The sequence below is a fragment of the Perognathus longimembris genome, chromosome 5 (assembly GCF_023159225.1).
Source record: "Perognathus longimembris pacificus isolate PPM17 chromosome 5, ASM2315922v1, whole genome shotgun sequence".
NCBI classification, from domain to species: domain Eukaryota; kingdom Metazoa; phylum Chordata; class Mammalia; order Rodentia; family Heteromyidae; genus Perognathus; species Perognathus longimembris.
In genome coordinates this window covers 41,203,527-41,230,388 of record NC_063165.1, presented here as the reverse complement: position 1 = coordinate 41,230,388, position 26,862 = coordinate 41,203,527, and the positions used below count along the sequence as shown (strand labels likewise).

General features: G+C 37.5%; 1 protein-coding gene across 2 annotated transcripts in view; it reads right to left on the bottom strand.

The window, feature by feature from the left end:
- Window positions 1–243: 243 nt before the first annotated feature.
- Window positions 244–26,862, bottom strand: part of Atp6v1a (ATPase H+ transporting V1 subunit A) — a 51,700-nt gene continuing 25,081 nt past the window's right edge. For both annotated transcript variants that reach the window (XM_048346634.1, XM_048346635.1), the window contains exons 6-15: window positions 26,289–26,440; window positions 18,596–18,758; window positions 18,010–18,118; window positions 11,252–11,374; window positions 11,046–11,160; window positions 9,836–9,899; window positions 7,843–8,046; window positions 6,414–6,508; window positions 4,692–4,863; window positions 244–2,017 (exon numbers count right to left, since the gene is read on the bottom strand). In XM_048346634.1, the coding sequence (XP_048202591.1) occupies window positions 1,925–2,017; window positions 4,692–4,863; window positions 6,414–6,508; window positions 7,843–8,046; window positions 9,836–9,899; window positions 11,046–11,160; window positions 11,252–11,374; window positions 18,010–18,118; window positions 18,596–18,758; window positions 26,289–26,440 (1,290 nt within the window). In that variant the 3' untranslated portion in view covers window positions 244–1,924. The remainder of the gene's footprint in view (window positions 2,018–4,691; window positions 4,864–6,413; window positions 6,509–7,842; window positions 8,047–9,835; window positions 9,900–11,045; window positions 11,161–11,251; window positions 11,375–18,009; window positions 18,119–18,595; window positions 18,759–26,288; window positions 26,441–26,862) is intronic.

Below are 26,862 nucleotides of genomic sequence, written 5' to 3'. Positions count from 1 at the left end.
GATTAGGCAGCACCATTAAGTCCACAGCTCAACAAATCATTGCATAATCCTTATTGGTCAACATTGTAGAAGGTTAAAAAAAAAAAGTTATATGGAAAAGTATCTTGCCTGAATAGTAGGCCACTGAGTTAAATCATGGCTCCTGCATGGATTTACATAAAACTCCATCTGAATTGTATACTGACTTCATCTACCCTTAACAGACCAAAAGAAATGCATGATCTAAAAACTTCAATAACAAACTGAGGCATAAAATAAATATTTTATTTATGTTATTACTTATGCATATTGGAGATTGGCAGACACATTCACATCCTTTCCTCTCCCCTAACAGGAAGCAATGATGCCACACTATTGGTCAGGAAGAGTTCATGAGAAAGAGTTGCTCTCAAAGCTGTTCTGCAATGTGCCTTTCTACGCAAATGCAGAAAACTATTTTTAAGCATATTCTTAAAGAACAGGATGAAATTCATCCTTTTGTTTTCAAATGACCCAGTTTCTATTATCAGTAGACATAAAGATTAATTTATCCCTATTACACAGAATGGAAACTAATATGCTGTTATGGCCATCGATATTTTGAGAAACCTGAGCTAGTAAATGAAAACCACATGAAAGTGATATTTTCTTCATTTGGTAAATTGGTTGTTAAAAAATTCAGCAAGCCAAAAAAACATTTGAAAGCGACTCAAGTCATTGCTTGACAAAAACAATGCCACTCTGGCCCTAAGAATCACTAGAGCCCAGCTGTCTTTTAAAAGACAATCAGCCTTGGCTAGGTGCTGGTGGCTTACAATTGTGAGCCAGAAACATGAGATCTGAGGACCATGGTTTCAAGCTATCCCAGGCAGGAAAGTCTGTGACTCTTACCTCCATTTAGCTACACAAAAGGCAAAAGTGAAGGTGTTGCTGAAGTGGTAAAGCACAAGCCCTCAACACAAAAGCTCAAGGACAGCACCTAGGCCCTGAGTACCATCCCAGGACCAGCACTCAGAAAGAAAAAGGCAATCAGCCTTTACTCACTTACTACTCCTGTTGTCCCTATGGCATTTTCCTGCTCATCACACTGCAATATAACCTTAGGAGCTGAAGCTCCTAAGATGTTTGAGGAAAAAATGAGGATATGATGTGCATTAAATTTTGATGATGGTTTCAAATGTAATATATAAAAAACTTCCTAGTAATGCAATATATAATAATCTTTGATATGGAGTTATTCCTGGTGAAATGAAATATACTTTAAGAATATCATGTTACTCTAAGTTTGCCTACCTAGCTCCTTTTTACCTGTTTTTTTTTTTTTTTTTTTTTTTAGAGGGAATGGATTCACCTATTAGGCAGAGGCTCATAAAAGCCTGTTTTAGAAACAACATAGTTCCCAACAGTTCCTGGTAAGTACTTCTAGTTTCAACTGGGGAAGTAGTGCATAATTGGAACATTAATCATCCATGTTTTTAAAAGGAAGTATTTCCTGCAAGTCAGTGACTGAACAAGGCTGCAAATGCCTTTGCTTGTATAGAAACTGAGTCATTTCCCAATGTCCCTTTCAAAAGGCCTTCCATTCCAAATCCATTGCAGAGACAGACATGCAGTAGTTCTGTTTATAATTTAATGGAGATGAAGAAAGGACACACTTAGGAGAAGGAGGGGTGCCACTATACAAACAAGTTTACAGTAGTATAGCTATTGTACATCATATCTACTACATTCACCACTTCACATAAGGAATCAGGAAGGCCCTCAAACACTGGAACAAAGGAATGTTTGTTTAAGACTTGCCAAATAAACAGCAAAACAAACTGTAATGCACATAGGCACTAATCTCAAAGCTGCACAAAAAAGAAGCCAAGAGTTTGAGATGAGAAATTTAGGAAAATATCCACATATGAACTTGCTGAGGAAGAAGAGGAAAGAAATCACAGTTCTAATCTTCCAGGCTACGGAATGCATTCTGCATGTCTTCAAGAAGTTGTGCATAGTCACTCTTAATCTTCATCTCACCATCTTTCACTGGATCCTGAAAAGAAGACATTACAAATTTAATTTACCTTTGGAAAAGAATTTTAGGGTGTGGCAAGTTATTTATATCTAATATAAAGTGAGGCATACCAGCAGGAGTCAAAGGTACCTTCATTCTCCTTCAGGTAGAAATGTATAAATGGAGTTAAACTCCAACTATACAGAAAAAAAATTCCGTTTTTATATTTTGCATGCTGTGTTCAATGACTAAGCCTCGAAAATGTGCAGGCAACTGTGCAGCACCACATACTAGGTGAGTGTGACTAAGTGTATGGTAACTCAGAATTCACTTAGTCACAACACAATTAATTCAAAGCTGGTATTATTATATGTGGATGGAGAAGGAAAATCTGGAAAATAATCCTAGAATGCACCATACTTAAAATCTCTATGGAGGGGCTGGGGATATGGCCTAGTGGCAAGAGTGCCTGCCTCATATACATGAGGCCCTGGGTTCGATTCCCCAGTACCACATATACAGAAAATGGCCAGAAGTGGTGCTGTGGCTCAAGTGGCAGAGTGCTAGCCTTGAGCAAAAAGAAGCCAGGGACAGTGCTCAGGCCCTGAGTCCAAGCCCTAGGACTGGCCAAAAAAAAAAAAAAAAAAAAATCTCTATGGAGGGCTGAGAATGTGCCCTAGTGGAAGAGTGCTTGCCTTGCATGCATGAAGCCCTGGATTCGATTCCTCAGCACCACATAAACAAAAATGCTGGAAGTGGCGTTGTAGATCAGTGGTAGAGGGCTAGGCTTGAGCAAAAGAGGCTCAGGGAAAGTGCCCAGGCCCTGAGTTCAAGCTGTAGGACTGGCAAAAAAAAAAAAAAATCCTTATGGAAAGCAACTTAATTGAGTAATATATATAAAAGAGACTTTAAAATGTTTAAACTGTAGGAAAATGCTCAAGATCATACATAAAGAACTACAAAATCATCCACACCAAAATTGGAAACATACTGTCTGAGGATGGAAATTATTTCTTTCTAGCCCAAGAAAATGCTATAGAATATCAAATGACATTAAAAAATTCTCTTGATGGGGCTGGGAATATGTCCTAGAGGAAGAGTGCTTGCCTCATATGCATAAAGCCCTGGGTTTGATTTCTCAGCACCACATAAACAGAAAAAGCCAGAAGTGGTGCTGTGGCTCAAGTGGCAGAGTGTTAGCCTTGAGCAAAAAGAAGCCAGGGACAGTGCTCAGGCCTTAAGTTCAAGCCCCAGGACTGGCAAAAAAAGCAACAAAAATTCTCATGACGTAAATTTGATAGAAAAATCTCAATAGAAAAATATGCCTGATGTCATAAGTTGTAAACAATGAAAGCAACCAAACTGATTACATATCTTAAAAATATGTGTATGTGTGTGTGTGCGTGTGCATGTGTGCGTGCACTCGTGTTGCTACTGGGGTTGAGGTGTGAGCTCCCAGCCTCAAGCTTGTGAACCATGCGTCCAGTCCAGAATTTTGCAGCTTAACGAAATATGTCCTTTAGATTCTTCTTGCCTGGGCTAGCTTTAAACTGCAATCCTATAATCTCAGCTTCCTGAGCAACTAGAATCAAGCATGAGCTACCAGTGCCCAAGAGACAATTTTTCAACAGTCTTATGTTTGGATTTTTACTGTAATTTCACTTTGTTTATTTTTCTTATATATTTACAAAATAGGGAAAGAGCATATAAATGTTTAAAAATATAAATCAGGTATTTAAAAGATGTAAACAGTCAGGTGCTGGTGGCTCATGCCTGTAATCCTAGCTACTCAGGAGGCTGAGATCTGAGGATCACAGTTCAAAGCCAGCCTGGGCAGGAAAGTCTGTGAGACTCTTTTCTCCAATTAACCACCAAAAAACTGGAAGTGGAGCTATGGCTCAAGTGGTAGAGTGCTAGCCTTGAGCTGAAGAGCTCATGGACAGAGCCCAGGACCAGAGTTCAAGCCCCATGACTAGGGGAAAAAAAGACAGAAATAAAACAAAAACAAACAGAAATAAACAAAGAAGACATCATTACAGAAGCATGTGGGCACTAGGTCTTATAGGCAGGTGAAGTTAATTGCTATTCAACAATGAACTTAGCTCTAAATTGCCTATGCTACCACAAAAGAAAAAAACATATATCAGCACTTATTTCAGACATGACATACTATATTTTTTTCATTGAAATCCTGCTTTTTTCCATTAAAAATTAATTTTGATTATCTTTAGTTAAAGAAAGAGGTTTCTCAACTCAGTGTCAGTTTATGTGTGCAACGTCATCACTTCCAGAATTCTTTGCCTTCATTTAATACTTTACCCATTGCTTCAAATTTCCAAGTTCCATTTTCACATATGTATATTGAATATTATGACTACATTTGTCTGCCACTCCTCTCCCCATTCATTTGCCTTTTTCCTCTTAACCCCCAGCTCTCTCAGCTTCATTTTGTTACTGTTAAGTTTTCAAAGGAGTTACACAATGCAAATCCACCCTGATACACCATACTGAAATTAATTTTGAGGCCAATGCTGGTTTCATTCAACTTGAGCACATGTGAAAATAATAAAATAATAAATAATAAATGAAAGGAAAGAAGAGAAGAGAAGGGGAAATAAGATGAAAGGAAGAAAAAGAAAAAAGAGAAGAGAAGGAAAAGGGAGGAAGGAGGGAAGAGGGATTAATTTTTAAAAGTTGTAGCAGAAAAATCTACCTTGAATTTCATGGAAGAAAGTTTATAGAGAATCTCTCCCATGTGCTCACGGATAATGGACCATGTAATTTTATTGTCACTCTGGGCAGTGGTCTCAACAGCTCTTCGGGCCATATCATAAAATGCAATCATGTTGGACAGCATCCCTACTGTCTTATAGAATGGGCAGAACCTAAAATAAATGAAGATCAGATCAATTAGCAAAAATAATCTCCAACTCCAAAGAAAAGACAATTTCATTTATGTATAGAATAATACACAAAGAATGAAAAAGAACAGTAAAAAACTACTTAATATTTTGGACAGACATTGATATATGTGGAGAAACATACTATTTACTTCGAAGGTAATGACTATTTCTCTTCTGTTAAAACCATGGAACAAGAGGAACAATGAGACACTGTGGCTACTAATGATTCTCAAGGCTTGTTTTGTGTTTTTTTGTTGTGTTTAACAATGCAGTTAAATAATGAGTGGTAAAATAACTGAACCGTAAAGATCCCTGTGATCATAGGTTAAAGCTTAATGAACAACAGGAAAGCAAGAAAATGCAGGATGTTAAAGTTAATAGTGGCTCATTTTGTATTTTATTTTGTGCCATTTCTGAGGCTTTAACTCAGGGGCTGAGCACTGCCTCTGAGCTTTTGTGCTCAAGGCCAGTGCTCTACCACTTGAGCCACAACTCTATTCCCCACTTTTCTGGAGTTTATTTGGAGATAAGCATATGAAGGAGGGGCTGGGAATATGGCCGAGTGGCCAAGAGTGCTTGCCTTATACATGAAGCCCTGAGTTCGATTCCTCAGCACCACATTATAGAAAATGGCCAGAAGCGGCGCTGTGGCTCAAGTGGCAGAGTGCAAAAAGAAGCCAGGGTCAGTGCTCAGGCCCTGAGTTCAAGGCCCAGAACTGGCAAAAAAAAAAAGAGTCTCAAGGATATTGTTGCCCAGGCTGACTTCAAACTGTGATCCCCAGATCTCAGTCTCCTGAGTAGCTAAGATTATAGGCAGGAGCCACTGGTCGCCTGCCTCCTTTTGTTTAATGTACTCATTTTCATTTATCCATACCTTTTAACAAATACACACGAGCAAACACTGAATTTTATATATACCCCTGTTATATAACAATTTCTCCCTTGATGAGTTACCTTTATGTGGGAGGTTCAGTACCACTCACAATATAGAGGAGTTCTAAGGCTTACTGACATATTGGCATATTGTTTGCTTGCCCCACCTTCTAGCTAGTCTATTTTCTCACTTCTTTTTGGTTCTTAGATAATGTAAAAAAAAATGACTTGATGAAAGGCTCAAATTCCCATTTAAAAGAAATGGGAACTATTAACAAGACATAGTCACAGCATGCACAACAAGGATGTTTAGAAAGAGACACGACTCTTGAGAAATGAGGCAGAAAAGCAGAACATAATTACTTATGCAAGGAATAAAACATGGGCAATGGAAAGAAATAGCAAAGCTTTCTGAGACAAGCAACGATCACTACCCAGACTCTTAAAAACCATGCAATAATTTACTCTAATTATAGATGGTTGTATATGTGAAGATAGTCATAACATAATAAACCAATCAAGACCAGGGGACATTTTAGATACAAAATAAGCAAATACAGAGTTAGGGCATGTCTGAAAAAGTCCTTAATGTATAGGCAGCAACTTTGCTAAAACACAACCAACAACTCAAATAAAAAATGGAAATCAGTATAGCTTACCTGTCATAGGGTGTATATCCATTTTGTTGTAGGAAGTCATCTTTGATAAGTTTTGCCACCTCCAAAGTGATTTTATCTGTTTCTGCTAAGGAAGCCTAGAATAGAAAAATGTATTTTTAAAAGTATACTCCATGATACGAGATCAATGGTGACAACCAGCCAATCAATTATTTACTTATCAAAGTAAACTTACATAATCAACAGTTACTTATCATCAATAAAATAACTTTATAACTTCTTTTTGATTGTTCTTTTTCTGGGGGGGGGGGTGCTGAAACTGGTACTTGACCTCAGGGCTAGGGTTCTCTCAGATTTTGTGGTCAAGACTGGCACTCCACCTCAAGTTATACTTTTGCTTCCACCCTTTATTCCATAGGCTAATTGGAGATAAGAGTCTCATGGACTTTTCTGCCCATGCTGAATTCAAACCATGATCCTCAGATCTTTGCCTCCAAGTAACTAGGACTGTAAGTATGAGTCATGGACACTTGATTGATTGTTCCCTTTTTAATGTGTAAAAAGTATGTAACAAAATTTACCATTGTAACAACTTGTAAGAGTACACCTCAGTAGTATTAAGTACAGACACACAGTTGCTAAACACATTTCAGAACTTTTCCAACTGTAAATCTGAAATTCTATGCTCATGTCCTCAAGATTCATCTGTACTGTAGCAGTGCCAGGATTTTTTTTCCTTGGAAAGGCTAAATAAGGCTGGGTACCGATGGCTCACATTTTTATCCCTAGCTACTCAAAAGACTGAGATTTGAGGACTGCAGTTCAAAGCCAGCCCAGATGGAAAGTCTGTAAGACTCTTATTTGTAGCTAACTAATCCAAAGCTGGAAGTAAAGCTGTGGCTCAAGTGGTAGAGTGCTAGCTTTGAGCAAGCAAGTTCAGGAAAGAGAGAGAGAGAGAGAGCGCAAAAGGAAGGAAGAAAGAAAGGGATGGGGCTGGGAATATGGTCTAGTGGCAAGAATGCTTGACTCATATACATGAAGCCCTGGGTTTGATTCCCCAGCACCACAATATAGAAAATGGCCAGAAGTGGCACTGTGGCTCAAGCGGCAGAGTGCTAGCCTAGAGCAAAAAGAAGCCAGGCAATGCTCAGGCTCTGAGTTCAAGCCCCAGGACTGGTAAAAAACAAACAAACAAGAGATAATAGTACTGTTACTAGAATCACCAACAAAGACTTCCTGGAAGTACCGAAAAATATCAGAGCCAGTCAATTACCTGTACTCTTATAATAGAGTGAATAATTAGAGTATCTAGTTTTTTAAAAAAAAATATCTGATATTTACGTTTTCAAAACTTAAGCTTATTAAGTAGTAAGTTTGCAAAAATCTGCACATTCATGGTTTTAGTTGTCTTTTATAATGTTCCACTGTAACCTACAGATTCCTATAGCCTCCATGGCATTTAACAACTTACCTTTCCCACTAGCTGTACAATTTCTGCAAGGTCTTCTTCTTCCTGCAGAATTTCCTTTGCCTTGGTCCTGAGAGGAACAAATTCTGTGAAGTGTTTGTCGTAGTACTCGTCCAAGGCACGCATGTACTTGCTGTAGCTGATGAGCCAATTGACAGAGGGGAAATGCTTACGCTGAGCTAGTTTCTTATCTAAGCCCCAGAACACCTGATCAAAAAACAAACAAAATCGTTTTTCTTGAAAAGTTTTTTAAAAGTATTTCAGTATATTTGTGGGTCCTACATGTGGAATTTTAAACTTACCCTTTTTTTTTAAAAAATTAACTTTAGTTGTTGTACAGAGGGGTTTCAGTCCAACATGTCAATTCATGAGTACAATGTATCTTGAAACTTACTGGTCAAATCATGTCTTTTTTAGTAGAAGCCATTATGTGATTTAAATAGAATACAACTTGCAGAAAATTTTAATTAGAACTCTGGGCATTCACACACAAATAATCAGATACTATTTATCGAAACAAACTCCAGGAAGTGGAAACATGGTTTTTTGTTATTGTTGGTGGTGGTGCTTCATTTTGCTTGGGAATTGTTTTCTGTTTGGGGGGGCTTAAGGGGTAGGATGCAGAAAGGGAGGGAAGAATGGTGAACAAACGCAACCATGCTATTTAGTATACACTATGTGGGAAATGGTCTGTGTTACTTGTGGGCAGGGATGGGAAGGGGACAGTGAAGGAAAGCAATGGAAGGGGTGATACTGTCAAAAAAATGTATTCATTACCTGACTTATGAAATGATAATCCCTCCATACAACACCTTAATAACAATTACTTTTTAAAAAATGTAATCCTCTCATTTTCAGGGTAAGTAACAAATACAAATCAAATTTTCAGGGTAAGTAACATCTACAAATCAAATTTTCTTATTGGCTGTCAAATTTGATAGTAAAAGGAAACTTGACTATTTTAAAGATTATTATAAAATAGTATAAATAGAAGAATCAGAAAAAGCTTACTGAGATGAAACAGACACTTAGTGTATAAAACAACACCTCTAAAGTTCTGATTAAACCCAGCTCTGATCATTAAGGACCAACCCAGGTCAAACATTTACAGATATTTTATGCATACTTTGTTCCACCTTCCCCCAATTTAAAACTCAAAATTTTAGCAAATGTTAAAAACTTTAACAGCTTTAACAGTTGTAAATTCAGCCTTTGTCTGACATAACTTCTGATACTGTTGGAAACATAGGTAAATATTTTGTCCTACATGAATTACATATGTGTGTATACACTAATGCATATATATATATATTTTTTTTAAGTATAGCTCTAATTCACACACATCTTTTATTGAAGCTTCTTTTAATGGCCACATTAGCTAGCTATCCACTAAACTAATGCCGTGTCACAAGGAAGCATGGGTAGAAACTACATTTCCTCGACTTGCTTTCATCTGGGCATAGTTAAAAGAATGAGTAGACTGCCACTTTTGAGCCCAAGGTTCAAGGAGTGGATGTGCCTTTTGCATGGTTTCCCTTCTGCCAGCCAGATGTAGACTGCCAGGTTAAGTGACAGTGCAATCACAACATGGAAGGAGCCCTGGACTTCACTTCCTGATAACATCATCTGCCTTGGACCACGCTGTGAGTAGAAATAAACCTCTGAATTTTTTGCCATTGTACCATAACAGGCATATTCACTTCTATAGCTAGGGTTATTCTAGCTTAAATACTAACACAACTCTCAACACTAATAAAGATTTGTTACCTGCTTTGTAGCACATTAACATGTTACATAGATGTTAAGTTTATGTTAAAGACCAAAGAAAAAACACAATATTAAAAGCTCTCAGTGTTAATGATGTTCTAAAAATACACTTTGCCACTGCCTACTATTTGGATGTAAAATATTTCAAGATGACTTAGCTACTAGTAGAACAGCTGGGAAGGCAAAGGGAGAAAGGCTCAGAAGATGACTGTACAAGGGGTAGACATACCTGAACAATACCAAGAGTAGCAGATGTTACTGGATCAGAAAAATCTCCACCAGGTGGAGAAACTCTACATGAAAATAAATAAATAAATAAATATTCATGTAAAACACATGAAAAAACTTGTATGAATTGATTTTAAATAGATACTAAAATGCTCATGAAAAATACAATATATGAAAGTCAATGAATGTAAATAACTGATTATTTACTTATCTTTGGCAAGCACTCTTGCCACTAAGCCACATTCCCAGCCCACATTTACTTATCTTTGGTACCAAGATTGAACATGGGGTTTCAAGCATGTTACCAATGCATGCTGTCAATGAACTATACCCCTAGTCCTAACTTTTTATATAAATGATTAAACATAAACAGTTCCTAGAAAGAAAAAATCTTAAAAGCCAATACTGTGCTAACAAATATGAAAAAACCCCAAATGTTTGTTTTATATTATTTTGCTTTGGTAATACTGGGGTTTGAATTCAGAGCTTTGTGTTTGTTAGGCAGGTACTCTACCCTTGAGTTAAATCCTGACTTTTTTGCTGTAGTTAGTTTTTGGATAGTCTCCCTTTTTCTTTTTCCTTTCTTTGGCCTGCGGCTAGCCTCTTACTTCAATCATACTACCTGTGCCTCCATGCCAAGCAGGGTATGCACCACCACACCCAGCAAGAAGGAAAGCCATTGGATGCCTTCCCATATGAGAAATAAGAAAAAAATTAATAATACTAAGCTTTATTCTAATCAAGTAGATGAAGCATAAAGGAAGAAAAAACTCTAAGAACAAAGTATGAGCTTTATGTAGTAAATCTTTTTTCCATGACACAAATCTCACCTTAACATGTCTATAACTCGGTAAGTTATTCCTAAAATATTTTAGCTTGAATTTAAGCAGTGGTGTCTTACCTATGGAACCTAAACACACAGAGATGATTCACACATCTTTAAAGAGATCCTTTCCAAAGCTTTGTGGGTGACTCGGTAGTGTAGCCTAAGAACCACTGCTCCCAGATGAAGGTAAACAGTTTCTCTCTAGATAATTTTTTCCTTTTGAAAAGTAAACTATATGAGCTGGGTAAAGCAGTGCAAGCCTATAATCCTATCATTCAGGAGGCAGAAGCAGGAGGATTTCAAGTCCCAGCTCAATCTGGGCTACATAGCAAGCTCCTATCTTCAGAAAAAAAAAATTAAGAAAGTAAATGGTTTCGATACTTACGCTCCTACAATGCTGACACTCCCTTCTCTCTCAGGATTTCCAAGACACTTCACTCTGCCTGCTCGCTCATAGAAAGAGGCCAGACGGGCACCAAGGTATGCAGGATAGCCACTGTCTAAAAGAGGGGAAAAAAACATTAAGGGAGTTCTAAATAAGCCCCTAAACTACTATCAGTCGCTTATAAGATAAACAATACCAAAATTTACCTGCAGGCATTTCAGCGAGGCGACCAGAGATTTCTCTAAGGGCCTCAGCCCATCTGGAGGTAGAGTCAGCCATCATGCTGACATGGTAGCCCATGTCACGGAAATATTCTGATAGTGTAATTCCTAAATTGGGAAGAATATTACAAGTTACAGTGTCAGAAATCCTTGGAAGATTAAAGTGTTTATCCTCAAGAAAACTTTAAAGCATACTTCTAGGAGGTAGCCTGCTAGCTAGCCGTTTTCCAAACCTATTTTTTCCTCCTCTTCTGAGCACACAGCTTAACACTACTTCCTAGTAGCATTCTCTGCTTTTAGATATGGCAATCTAACTAAACTCTTTTTTTTTTTTTTTTGCCAGTCCTGGGGCTTGGACTCAGGGCCTGAACACTGTCCCTGGCTTCTTCTTGCTCAAGGCTAGCACTCTGCCACTTGAGCCACAGCGCCACTTCTGGCCATTTTCTGTATATGTGGTGCTGGGGAATCGAACCCAGGGCCTCATGTATATGAGGCAAGCACTCTTGCCACTAGGCCATATCCCCAGCCCCTAACTAAACTCTTGCTAATGAAATGTGAGTAAAAAAATAATTTATTCCATGACCATGTTCTCCTATACTCTTTCTTCTGGAATACTGAGATAGAGAAAATTCCTCAAAGCTCTTGAAGCCATGTGTTGAAAGCTTAAGAGCTCAGGATGAGAGAGATGAGTTCTGGACCAGCTGAAATAAACATCTATAGTGAACAATGACATGTGTAGAATTATTTGAAGCTATCATCTATAATACCCTACTATGTGTGTGTTGTTGTTTTGTTTTGTTTTTTTGCCAGTCCTGGGCCTTGGACTCAGCCTGAGCACTGTCCCTGGCTTCTTTTTGCTCAAGGCTAGCACTCTACCTCTTGAGCCACAGCGCCACTTCTGGCCATTTTCTATATATGTGGTGCTGGGGAATCGAACCCAGGGCTTCATGTATATGAGGCAAGCACTCTTGCCACTAGGCCCTATTCCCAGCCCCCCCTACTATGTGTTTTAAAACCAGGGAAACATTTGTTTGCAAGTCTTTGTTTAAATGATTAATTAAAATTAATTTCCAAGCATAGTTTGATTACCTATATAGGTACATGTATACTTAAAAAAAAATTCAGCTGAAACAAGTAGTATATCATTGCTGTAATTTTTCAACATGCCATGTGAAACTGTGTGCTTTTTTTTCTTTTTTATCTCTTGTATTCCCTTCTCATGGTTTTACCCCTGCTATCACTGTATCTGATCTTACTACCCTGGATACTGTATATACATGTATTAGAACTAGTGAGGGGAAAGGGAATACCAAAATTGAGAGACAAAGTATAAAATGACAAACCATTCCAAAAGTACAATACTTACAAAACCATTTGATGTAAGCAACTGTACAACTCATGGGGGGTGGAAGGGGAAAATGAGGGAGGAGGTAACAAGTTGAATCAGAAATGTATTCACTGCCTTACATATGAAACTAACCCCTCTATACTTCACTTTGACAATAAAGAAGAAAAAAAATAAAGTATATAAGAATTTTTTTAATGTTTGCCTGTCTTCTTAGTTGGCAGTCGATGGTGGTAGTGCTTAGAATGGAGTATTAATTTTAACTAAGGTCCAGATGTACAGAAAATCAATTGACAGTAAAAGTTATACAGGTAAAATCTAATTAAATTTCAACGGACTAAAAAACAACATACATATCTTCCTTGAGTCCATTCTGTCTAGCCAGTATATAATTTAGTTCCCCCTTACATATCTCACAGAACACTTAGTTCCACAAGATATTCTGTAAATAAACTGGGAATTGTGTCCAGTTGGAGCTCCTTCCTAGTGTCATAATCAACATAGCATGAGATTCTCACAAAGTTCCTAGTCAGTAAAGGAGAATAAAGCCCCAATTTGGGCCTAGCACTGATGGCTCATGTATGTAATCCTAGCTACTCAGGAGACTGAAATATGAGGATCACTGTTCAATGCCATCCCAGGCGGGAAAATCTTTGAGACTCTTATCACTAATTAACAATCAGAAAGCCAGAAGTAGTGCTGTGGCTCAAAGTGGTAGAGTTCTAGCCTTGAGCAAAAAGAGCTGAGGGGCAGTACCCAGACCCTGAGGTCAAGCTCACAACCAACAATAACAAAGGCACCTATTTGGCTCAATGTTTTCCAAATTTTTTAACCCTACAACCTTTCGTAATTACAGAACTAATGTTCTACATATATTTCTTGGAACACAGTGGTTTAAACAAATATTTCTATAGCTACGAATATTGTCCTATTTTCAAGCTAGTTGTCCCCAATTGTTTAATGACATTTTGAAAAACTATTTTTAAAAATATATTTTGTAATGCAGGTACAGATGTATGATTTTAAAGAAGTAAAGGTCATTAATTCAAGTAAATCATAAGTTGCCTAGTGCTTCTTTATCTCTTTGAATTTTACTTAAAATTATCTATATACACAAACACACACGCACACACACAGAGTTGCTACTTAAACAAATGTGCATATATCATCATCATAACTCAAATTCCCATAACAAGGGAAGTTTTATAACCAGCGACAGTTGTTAATATGTGAAAACAGTCATTAATCATAGCTCCTTGTAATAAGATATAAGAAATGGGACAAGAAAGCATTTTCCCTTTATCAAGAAGTCTATTCCAAATGAAGAAAAGAAATGGGGAGGAAGGAATGCATCAAGAATTCAGTATATATCCTACAAAATTAAGAAAATAATGGAAGGGATGGGTTGGAAGGGATAGATGAGAATGTTGAAAGGTGGACATTCGTCAAGATGCACTGTATTCATAAACTGCTTTGTGGAATGGCAACTCCTTTAGACAACTACTTAAAGATTAAAAAAATAATAAAAAATTTAAAAAATGTCTACTCATTCTTTCCTTAAACTAGAACTTCAATGAAAGCTACAGGCTCATAAATTTTATAATATCTTCAGTGAAATAGGAGTTGGGAAACAAATGGAGAAAAGTGCAAGACAAGTACCCAATCACATCAGGTACCACAGCCAGGATGTTTCCTTTAGTTCTTGGCATTAAGGTCCCTGTGTGGTGCTGCTATAAGTATGGTGTTAAAATGGAGACCAGTAGCAATAAGCATGTTAACATTGGAGTCTGAATGTAGATTTGTGAAGCTGCATGCAAACATTTTCTTAGAATGGATGTACCTAAGTGCTCTGTGTTAATACAGTAATTCAATCAAGAAGAAATGTATATGCAAAAAAAAGGTCTAGCACTGAAAACGACGTAGAGAAATATATCCACAGTTATCACTTTTGAAGGGCTGTCAGAACTGAAAATCTGCATTAACATTCACAAGAATTTCAGTTTTAGGAAATTATAAAAATGTGTAAAGTAAAAATCACACAAAATTCAGAAAAAGCAGTGTAAAAAACATGCATGAGGATATTTTAGTGATACACTGTCAGTGACAGCAAAAACCTAGAATCTAAGAATCCACCAAAATAATTTTTGGTTAAACAAATGAGGCTATATCCTCACAAAGGAACACTGTGCAGTCATTTAAAAGAATAAGGTAAACTTCATAAATGGTAGATAACTAAAGCACTTTCACCTTTTCATAAAAGCTATTCTCCAACAAGAAGAACAAGAAACAAAGTAATATAAGCTCATTTGTCAACAACTATGAGATAACTGGGTGCAACTGGTACATGCTGTTAATCCCAGGAGGAAGCAGGAACATTCTGAATTCTTGTAGACAGACTGTCTCAAAAACACAAACAACAACAAAAAACCTGGGTAACACATTTAGCTTCACAACAAAATAATGAGGAAGGCCACTTAAATGATGAATATCAAGCAAGAATAAGGGGAAACTCTAAGAATTCATCTGAGGTTATACAACTCAGATCAGGCATCTGCTAACTAGGAGACACATCCCAAGGAACAAAATCAACAATCCTTTGTTTGGAACATTAGAAAGCACTAGATGGCTAGTGGTAAGAGTTGCCTGGACACAATCCGGCACCTGGGGGAATAGGGAGATGGAGGTGAACAAAAAACAAACAGGCACTCCCTACTTTTAATACATAAAATGTGGGTGAGGTAAAGAGAAAGAATCCATTGTGAATGGCCTTATGGTTACTGACTTTTGTCAGCAAGAAAGAATGTTGTAACAAACATCAGAGGTTACATCATGAAGAATTCCTGCTACCATAAACAGTCATAAACAGCCCATCTTCTACAGGATGAGTAAGGAATAATAAATCTATAGGATATCAAAACAAAGATTAAATAAGAAAAAACAAAGAAAGGATTAAAATGATGGGGAAGAACCTCTTCCAAACAGATGAAAATTGTGGCCACAATTAATTAAAAAATGAAAACCTTGAGTTGATTGTGATGGTGTGCACATATAATTCTACCTCTTAAAAGGCTAAGGTAAATTCAAGGCACAGTAAGACTGTATCTCAACAACAGCAACAATAACAACAGCAATCACCACCCCTTTAACAGTGTATCCCACCATAAGAGAAAATCTCAAAGAACAGCTAGCAGAATAAGAAGAGTTTTTCTAAGTGGAATTCAACAAAACCCCCCCCCCCCACAAAAAATATTAAGCTATTACAAAAATGAAGGCATCATTAGAAGCAATACAAAGAATAAACACCATTAACCTGTGTACAAAAGTAAAAAATATTGAAGAGGAAAGATACATTAGGAAAACAAAAGAGATCCTGTATGCCTAGTTGGCTGTTTAAAAAAGACAGCTAGAAGCTGAGTGCTTGTGGCTCACACGTATAATCCTAGCTATTCAGGAGGCTGAGATCTGAGGATCATGGCCTGAAGCCAGCCCAGGCCAAAGAAATCTGAGACTATTATCTCCACAATTAGCCACCAGAAAAACCAGAAGTGGAGCTGTGGCGCAAACTGATAGAGCTCTAGCCTTGAGCAGAAAAGCTCAGGGACAGCAGCCAGGCCCTGAGTTCAAGCCCCATAACCAACAATAAAAAATAAAAAAAATAAAAAGAGAAAGTGTATGTATGGCTCAAGTGGCAAAGGAATAGCCTTAAGGGAGCAATGGGGAGGGGAAAGGCAGCTAGAAAAAAGAAAATGTTTCTGATACAATTCTCTTGAAATAAAAAAACATACAAGCCAGGTCCTGGTGGCTTACACCCGTAATCCTAAACACCTCAAGAGGCTGAGGCTTGAGATCAAAGTTTGAAACCAGCTAAGGCAGATAAATATGACAGCTGGAAGTGAAGGTGTGGCTGTCAACCTTGAGTAAAAAAGCTAAGCAAGAGATCAAGGCCTGAGTTCATACTCTAGTACTGGCACAAACAAAAGAAACATATTCATAGACTGAAAGAATATACCTATCACAGAAAAAAATCATCAAAATTGTCGATGCCGGGATATAATCCAATCAAGACTTCAGTTAGTGAAATCCCTTTGGACAAAAAGAAAAATCACCTCTACAAGGAAAGAAAGTCTCAGATCTTTTCCCAACATTTAACATTCGAATTCTCAAGGGAAGAAATGTTGATTCAAGAATTTTTGTACTTAGCAACATATCTGATAGGCATTATTTCCATTTCATTTCAGAAATGAAATAACATTTTAGTACTATAGTAATCTAATAGATAATAAAGTCTATGAAAGTTCACATATGTAAATATGTAATGTTTTTATCTTTTTCCCCCAATAAATTAAAGCCACCAGATTATAAGAAATACTGATTGAATAATTTATTATTTATTAACTGATTGATTGATTGCCATTCCTGGGGCTTGGACTCAGGGCCTGAGCACTGTCCCTGGCTTCTTTTTGCTCAAGGCTTGCACTCTGCCACTTGAGCCACAGCGCCACTTCCGGCCTTTTCTATATATGTTGTGCTGAGAAACTGAACCCAGGGCTTCATGTATACGAGGCAAGCACTCTTGCCACTAGGCCATATTCCCAGCCCTCAAGAATTTTATATTCAGTCAAACTAAAATTAAATTTTAAAGGCAGTAGAAAAAGACCAAACTTATAAGGAAATTAAAAAATCACTATCAGTTTCCATTGATCTTTCTTGAAGAAACTTTCAAAAGGTAAATTTAGATAAGCAAGAAATAAATGGATAAATTATAGCCAAAGCATTATTGGCAAACATTAACTGCAATAATCTTATTAAAGGTCTACAGCTAAGTAAAATACTGGTTTATTGTTTCAGAACAGAGTATAAACTCAGTAAATCTTGAAAAAAGAAAAATTAAAGTACTAAAATCTGGGATAAGAGTAGGAATAAAGATGGAAGGCAAGGTATAAGCACACTAATTATCATATCTTCTATATCTACAGCCAAAAAGATAGTAATTTAAAAGCAAGTTATAGAAGTACAGGCGTATTAAAAGACAGAACAGGAAGTAGAGCTGTGACTCAAAGTGGAAGATTGCTAACCTTGAGTGAAAGAGCTTAGGAACAGTGCCCAGGACCTGAGTACAAGCTCCACAACTGACCAAAAAATAAAATAAAATAAAAGGTAAAACAAAAGAAAAGGTAGAAGGTATTCCATTTTATGATCATTAAGAAGATTGAGACAGCTTTAGAAATACATTATGCTCCTGTATTTGAACGATACAATAAATATTTCTTAAAAGCTAGGAATGTGATTGTATGGAAATATATGAAAATGAAAGAAAGAAGTTCTTTGAAAAAGGATAATTTGGTGCGTTAATACTAAGAACAGGTTTTACCTGCTTTTATCCTAATTCATAACTTACCAGTATAAATGGAGGCTTCTCTAGCAGCAACTGGCATGTTGGAAGTGTTAGCCACCAATGCTGTCCTCTTCATGATGGACTCTACCTTCCCATCAACTTCCATAGTGAGCTAAAGGTAAAGAAATTCATGAATGACCCTCCAGTTTCTAAATATAGCATTCTAGCTCTCCCCTCTTTGGTTTCTTAACAGCTTGTCGTATTTAATCCATCTAATTGGTATTCACAAAATAACATTCCCCATCACTCGAACGTCTCCTCCCTGCTCCACTATGTCAAGATGGTAGGTATTATATCCACATCATGAATGAAATGTGTTAAGTTTATTAAAAATATTACTGTAGTAAACTAGCAGATCACAAATCTATATGATGTTCACATGCATAAATGTTTTGTCTGTATTAGCTTTCTTCGAGTAAATGAAAATGGTGAGATACACTAAAAAAAATCTACAAATTGATCACAAATATTATCTCAAGAAAGACCTTGAGAAATGAGAGCCTTGCTCTGGACACAATACAAATGTTTAATTGCCAGTGAAAGTTGCTATGTAGTACAGAATTTCATTTGTAGCTTTCTCTACACAGACCTCTGGGAAGTCCCGGAGAACTTCAGACATCTCATTTCCTCTTTCACCACATCCCACATAAATGATCACATCACTATTGGAATACTTGGACAGAGACTGTGATATCACTGTCTTTCCACAGCCAAAAGCTCCAGGGATTGCAGTAGTTCCTCCCTGTACACACCTGGACAAAGACAATAAAGTGCTAATAAGTACTATGTTAAGTAGGTAAGTGATACACACACACACACACACACACACACCCCCAAGTTAAGGAAAGAAAGCGCTTTCTTCTTTTCTTTTTTGTCTCTTTGTTTGCTACTGGGGCTTGAATTCATACTTACCAGACAGGCACCCTGGCCCTAAATAAATATTTTTATCTATACATACACATAAACATACATGACATACTGACATATAATAACTGCCTCATTTTTTTGTGCTATAACAGTATATGTTTTTATTAGTACTAATTGTCTCTATCATCTATTATAGTTAAAATATGAAATTATATCTTATAAGACACTGGGGTAGGAGGGTATGAAAAATAATAAGATACATAAAATAGTTCTAATGACATTCCGAATGCTTAAATAAATTAGTTCAGAAAAAGACAACACAGGAATTAAAAATTTTTTAAATATAAATAATTTTTGAAGCTTGTCTCCTTGTTATGAAGTTTATGCTTTGTTTGTTTAAATCAAGTCCTAAAAATCTATAAAAGCTTAATGAGCAGTGTTTTGTTATGATGAACTATTTACTAAGACTAAAAATTGTTTCTATATTCTCAATGATCAAATTCCAATGGGATAAATGTGATTATAATAGCATTTAGCAGCTACTTTGCAGTGGAAAATGAAATAGTGTTTAAGGAAGAGGAAAGTAGACAGCTGATCAACTTAACCAAGGACGTGATGGACCTATTTAATGAAATCTACAAAAATCTAATGAGGAAAATCAAAGAAGACACAAGGAGATGGAAAGACCTCCCATGCTCATGGGTAGGCAGAATCAATATAGTGAAAATGGCCATATTGCCCAAATTGTTATATAAATTCAATGCAATCCCTATCAAAATCACAGTCACATTTTTCACTGAAATAGAGAAAGCAATCCATAAATTCATATGGAACAGCAAAAGACCTAGAATAGCCAAAGCAATTCTAGGCAAAAAAAGCAGTGCAGGAGGTATCACAATACCAGACTTCAAGCTCTACTACAAGGCCATCATAACAAAAACAGCCTGATATTGGCATAAAAACAGACCGGAAGACCAATGGATTAGAATTGAAGATCCGGAAATAAAACCGCACTCTTACAGTCAGCTGATATTCGACAAAGGAGCTAAAGACATACAATGGAATAAACAGAGCCTCTTCAACTACTGGTGCTAGGAGAACTGGGCAGCCATATGCAGAAAACTCCAAGTAGACCCAAGCCTATCACCATGCACCAAGATCAACTCAAAATGGATCAAGGACCTCAATATCAGACCTGAATCCTTGAAACTACTGAAGGACAGAGTAGGAAAGATGCTAGAAATTATAGGCACAGGAAGGAACTTCCTGAATATAGTCCCAGGGGCACAACAAATAGGGGAAGAGACTCGACAAATGGGACTACTACAAATTAAAAAGTTTCTGCACAGCTAAGGACATAGCCACCAAAACAGAAAGACAGCCAACCATATGGGAAAGGATCTTTACCAGCACAGCAACAGACAAAGGCCTAATATCTGTCATCTACAGAGAACTCAAAAAACTAAGCCCCTCCAAGCCCAATAAACCTATTAGGAAATGGGAAAAAGAGCTAAAGAGAGACTTCACAAGAGAAGATATAAAAATGGCAAAGAAACATATGAGGAAATGTTCAACATCCCTGGTAGTAAAGGAAATGCAAATAAAAACAACCCTGAGATACCACCTCACTCCAGTTAGAATGGCCTATACTCTGAACTCAGGCAACAACAAATGCTGGAGGGGGTGCGGGGAAAGAGGAACCCTTCTCCATTGTTGGTGGGAGTGCAAATTAGTACAACCACTTTGGAGAACAGTATGGAGGTTTCTCAAAAAGCTCAATATAGACCTACCCTATGACCCAACCATACCACTCCTAGGCATCTATCCTAAATAGCAAGTCCCAAGATATCAAAAAGACATTTGTACTTCCATGTTTATCGTGGCACAATTCACAATAGCCAAAATATGGAAACAACCCAGATGCCCCTCCACAGACGAATGGATCCAAAAAATATGGTACTTATACACAATGGAATACTACATAGCGATTAGGAATGGTGAAATATTGTTATTCGCAGGGAAATGGTCAGAACTTGAACAAATAATGTTGAGTGAGACAAGCCTAGAACACAGAAAACAAAGGGGCATGATCTCCCTGATATATGACTGTTAACAAAGGGAGACGGAGAGACAGTAGAGACCAAGTCTGTGAACACTGTATATGTGCTTGATACATTGTATATTGCATATGTGTCTACCTGACCTAGACAAGGGATGGAAAAACAGGTTGTAAGATATCACAAGAAATGTACACACTGCCCTACTATGTAACTGCACCCTCTTTGCACAACACCTTGTAAAAAAATTTATGTTCAATTAATAATAATAAAAAAAAGAAAAAAAAATGATGATAGACCAAAAAAAAAAAAGAAAGGGAGATGGAGAGACAGTAGAGACCAGGTCTGTGAAACCAAAAACTGCTTGTCAAATGGTATTTCCCACAGGATTGGGGCAGCGACCCAAGAGTATGTAACTAAAACCAAACAACTACTCAACATATAAAGGTCAAAAATCGACCTCTCAGTGGAATACAATAGCTCAAAAGCTATGTATGTACGTTCATATAAGACTACTGTCGACATATTGTCTAATATCGACATTACATTTAAAGCCCTAGGCGAATTTTCTTGGGCTTGGCCACGTGGCTACTATATATGTTCTTGATACATTGTATATTGTATATATGTCTACCTGACCTAGAGAAGGGAAAGAAAAACAGGGCGTAAGATATCACAAGAAATGTACACACTGCCCTACTATGTAACTGTACCCTTTTTGCACAACACCTTGTCAAAAAAAATTTGTGTTCAATTAATAAATTAAAAAAAAAAGAAAGTAGACATCTGACCCAATTGTGGTGAGAGAGGGAGAGTCTTGGTAAGAGAAATGAATTTAGTGCAAACAAAAGATCTGTAATTTTTAAATTTTAAAAACCATAAAAACTTTGCATTCTTTTTGGTTTTTTGGGGTTTTTTTTGCCAGTCCTGGGCTTGAACACAGGGTGTTAGTACTGTCCCTGGCTTCTTTTTGCTCAAGACTAGTACTCCATCTCTGGAGTCACAGCGCCACTTGGAGCTCTTTTCTGTGTATGTGGTGATGAGGAATCAAACCCAGGGCTTCATGCATGCAAGCAAGCATTCTACCGCTAAGCTACGTTCCCAGGCTGCTGCATTCTTAGTCACAACAATATTTGTTTCAATATAAAATGAATATGCACTAAAATATTTTTACCTCAAAAACTGTTGTATTTGACAGACTTAGAAGGTATATGACATTTCTCCTGCATCTCTGCATATTTCTGTCAAATCAGTTTAAGATGGAGTGGGGATGGGACTGAATCTGCTCCAATTTGGAAATTCAGCAACCAAATTTGAAAAAATGCTCTCTATGTGAACTACAGAAGAGATCTAAGTGGAGTTAAGGCAATTCTTCCTAGAAAGTAGCAAGTCAGAGAAAAAAGGATATAAGCATAGTCACAGCATACCCAAAGGTCCAGGGGCAAGAGAGACTATTGCCTGAGGAATTAAAAGTCCTTCAATACACACATATGGAAGATGGAAGATGACTCTTAAGGAAACAGATGGTAGTTAGGTGGCTGAGCCAACGTTGCAAAGCAGGCAACAGCCAGATCATGGGTGACTTTATAAGCAGAAAAGGATTGTGTATGTGTAAGAGTACTGTAGGGGAAAAAAAAAAGAGTAAAGAAGAATACCTTACAGGTTCAAGTAAAACCGTGCAAAATCAGACCTATCTTTTAAATGATCCATTATGTAGTACAGATAACCATCTAGAAAGAAAGCCAAGAGGGAAGATAGGAAGTCTGATTAAATGTGATTACTGTAGGAATTAGAAAGAAAGCTTTAATTAGGGTCAGGGTATAGTGATTAAAGATGGAGATAAAACATTTAGAAAGCAAAATAAAAGCAATGTTTAACTATTACATACAGAAGGATAAGATCAATTCTCAAGAGAAGTCACTGGTCTTTAGAATAGGTATGCTCTGGATGACTTGACATTTGTAGAAACAAACAAAATGGAAAATAAACGAAAAGGAAAAATAAAAATTAGGATGATTTTAGTTATAAACATGCTAACATGAAGTGTTTGTAGAACATACAGGACATTCATAAGCAAAGGTATAAATCAGAAGTAGAGTTAGGGACATAGCTCAGTGGTATAGTACTTGCTTAGAAAGTGCAAGGCTTTAACTTTGATCCCAGCACCACAGGAAGAAAGAAAAAAGAAAGGAAGGAAGGAAGGAGAGAGGGAAAGAAAGAGAGAGAGAGAAAGAGAGAGAGAGGGAGGGAGGAAGGGAGGGGGAAGGGAAGGAAGAAGGGAGGGTGGGAGTGAGGAAGGAAGGAAGGAAGGAAGGAAGGAAGGAAGGAAGGAAAAAAAGAAAAGGTGGGTATATATGAGTCTGGAGTTCAGGTCTAGGGTAAAGATATAGATGCAATATCATCATACATTTGTGTATATTTAAATCTGGAAAAGTGCTAAAGTTGTCCAAAAAGAGAAGATAGAGGAGGAGGACAGAGATGCTTTTGAGGATGGAAAACACTAGGAAATACCAAAACTTAAAGAAGTCTGCAGCAGAGAATAAGAACATGTAGACAGGTACTATCCAGAAGAACATAGAAAGAGGTTGTTTCAGGGAAAGCAATATTCAAAGCTATGTGTATTTTTAAATCATTAAAAATTTTATTTCTCGAAATTGCAAGGAGATAAGGTAGGGTAGTTTAGGGGAGTGGCAAAGCCAAGGGGAGTAGAGTAAATTAGTATGGGAGAAAGAGTGGAGACAACCCACTTACGCTTCAAGAGTAAAGCCACAAAAATGACAAGTGGACAGAGATAAAGGGCACGGGGCGATTGTTTTTCATTAGATAGGAGGGAAGGGAAGACTACTTATCAACAGAGGTTCTTGAGGGACAAGGTAAGCTCCAGAAACAGAAAAGGGAAAAGATGCAAATAGGAATGAATATTTAGTCAAGTGATAGCAAACTGACGGAGTTCTAAATCTCTTCATCTCCAATTTCTCAATGAAAGTTCTATCAGCATCACTTGAAGTTTAAGGAAAGGAAAGAAAAAGGGTAGAGCTGAAGACCTGAGACAAGTGGAGCAGGGAGGAAATAGTTGCTGAAAACAGAAGACGATCACAACTAGGAAAACAGAACTGCTATACAGTAGTAAGGTGAGATATCAATCTGCAGTTATTTCATTTTCTCAGCAGCCTGTGTACAGAGTCAGGAGGAGATACCTGGATTGATTCAGAGTTATGATTTGCCAGCTGACTGTGATAGAACAAAGGAACTTGCAGATCTACCACTGAAATAGTCATAAGAACAATGAAGTCTACATTAAGTAGTGAAGGATATGGAAATAGCAGTTCTGATTAATAAAAAACAGGAAAAACAGAGATCTCATGACAGAATAATACTGAGTACAACTCAGAGAGCATATTTGAAGATTAAGAGAGGTAGTTAAGAATAAACGGGAAGGCTGGCAATGTAGCTCAGGGGTATAAGTGCTTGCTTGGCCTGTCTGAAGTCCTAGTTTTGATCCACAGCAACCAACTTAAAAAAGGTTTACAAGCATGGTGAACAAAGGTTAAGGGAATTCTTGCTTCAATCTTTTCTGTGAGTTAAATGTTTGAGTCATTTGTTGAAAATAAAGCAAGATATGATAAAGCCTACAATTTAAAGAGAAAGGGGGAAGTTGGGTGTCTTCTTCTTCTTCTTCTTCTTTTCTTCTTTTTTGTCGGTTGTGGGGCTTGAACTCGGGGCCTGGTTCTTGTCCCTGAGGTCTTTTTGCTCAAGGCTAACTAACAATATTCTACCACATTGAGCCACAGCTCCACTTCTGGTTTTCTGGTGGTTAACTGGAGATAGAGTCTCAGCTGCAAATGTGGCTTAGCGGTAGAGTGCTTGCCAGGCATGCATGAAGCCCTGGGGCCTATTTCTCGGTACTACATAAACAGAAAAAGCCAGAAGAGGCACTGTGGTTCAAATGGTATAGTGCTCAGGGACAGTGCCCGGGCCCTGAGTTCAAGCCCCAGGACTGGCAAAAAAAAGTTGCATGGATATTCTTGCCAGCGCTGTATTTGAACTGTGATCCTCAGATCTTAGCGTCCTGAGTAGCTAGGATTACAGGCATGAGCCACCAGCACCTGGTGGCAAGTTTTTACATAAAGAAAATGGAACCAGGAGCTGGTGGCTCATGCCTATAATCCTAGCTACTCAGGAGGCTGAGATCTGAGGATCACAATTGAAAGCCAGCCTAGGCAGAAAAGTCGCCAGGAGATTCATCTCCAATTAACCACTCAAAAACTGGTGGTGGAGCTGTGGGTCAAAGTGGTAGAGCACAGTTAGCCTTGAGCAAAAAGAGCTCAGGGACAGCACTCAGGCTTTGAGTTCAAGCTCCACAACTGAGATAAGAAAGGAAGGAAGGCAGGAAGGAAAGAAGGAAAGAAGATGTAGTTCATTTTGTTAAATATTGTATTACTTTATATAACCAGATGCACATAGGTATCACACCTTTGGGTTCCTCTCCTAAGAATATCCTCCTATGGTCTCACTGGGTGAGAATGCCTAGAGACCTATGTATTATAGAATAATGCATGTCTCAATGTATTACTTTTTTAATCATTCAGTGTGTTTACTTGTAGATTTACAGGCACATTGTAGCTACCATAAATGTTTCTCTGGGTCTGGCTTGCTTAACTTAGTATGATTTATCAAAATGAACTCCAGGAAATGGAAACAAAAGATTTTTCCTTTGTTGCTGTTTTCTTTTCTTTTTGTTGTGTTTGTTCATTTCTCTATTTGGGGGAGGGTAAGCAGTGGGGGGGAGGCACAGAAATGGTGGGAAAAAGGGTGAACAAATGCAGCAGTGGTACTCACGTAGACCCTATGTCAAAAATAAAAGTGAGGGAAGGGGCAACGTTGTTCAAAAAGATATGTACTCTTTATCTGACATGTAACTGTAACCTTTCTGTACATCACCTTCACAATATAAAAAATTTTTAAGTGCATTAAAAAAATAAAATGGAGAACAGCAGACTATAAATTAAGACTGCTGGCAGCATACATAGCCTAGCTGATTTTAGGAATTACCAATTTGTTGTAATGCCAACCTACTAATTCCAAGACAACTTAAGAAGAATAGTTCTATTTTTTTGGCACAGATATCATTCTGGAAATGTTATTTTCAGACAGTTTTAGAAATAATGCTTTCTGTTTATCTCTGTGGGGCAGGGGCTTTTTTTAAAACAATAAATAAATACATTTTACTAATTTACTATTATTATCCAGATATAATTTATTATAGTATTAAATGCATAAAACCTCTATCTGTACAGATAGTGAAACAATAAACATAAAATAACTGGGGAGAAACTGTAAGAACCCTATCAAACTTACGGGAAGAGGGCATCAAGGACTCTCTGGCCAGTCAGCAAAGGATGATTGGCGGGCAGCTTCTCGGTGACTGGCCGAACCTGACGGACAGGCCACACTTGGACCATACTGAACTTCTCCTTCACATCTTCAAATTCAAGCTCCAAGACAACATCCTACAGCATCATAGCAAGATGTTAAATGTGGCTGAATTTGTGATTATTTCTTCCTCCAAAATTTAAGTAACCTAGATTCCTCTTGGGGTACCCCAAGTGTACAGAATATGGTACACAGAAGTGAAAATGAAGACATACTCCTTTTAATATAACTATTATGGTCCTACTTAAAAAAAAATGCTCAAGTAAGCTGGACTCATGACTGTAGTCCTAGCTACTCAGAAGGCTGAGATACAAAGATTGGGATTCAAAGTAGAAAAGTCCTTGAGAATTAATCTCCAACTAACAAAGTTCTAAACTAGAAGAGTAGCTCACAAGCTTCTGAGCTCAAGTGCTGGTATTAGCGCGCGCGCGCGCGCACACACACACATACACACACAAAATTAGTAGGCTATTTTATAATATTTAAATCAAATATTTAC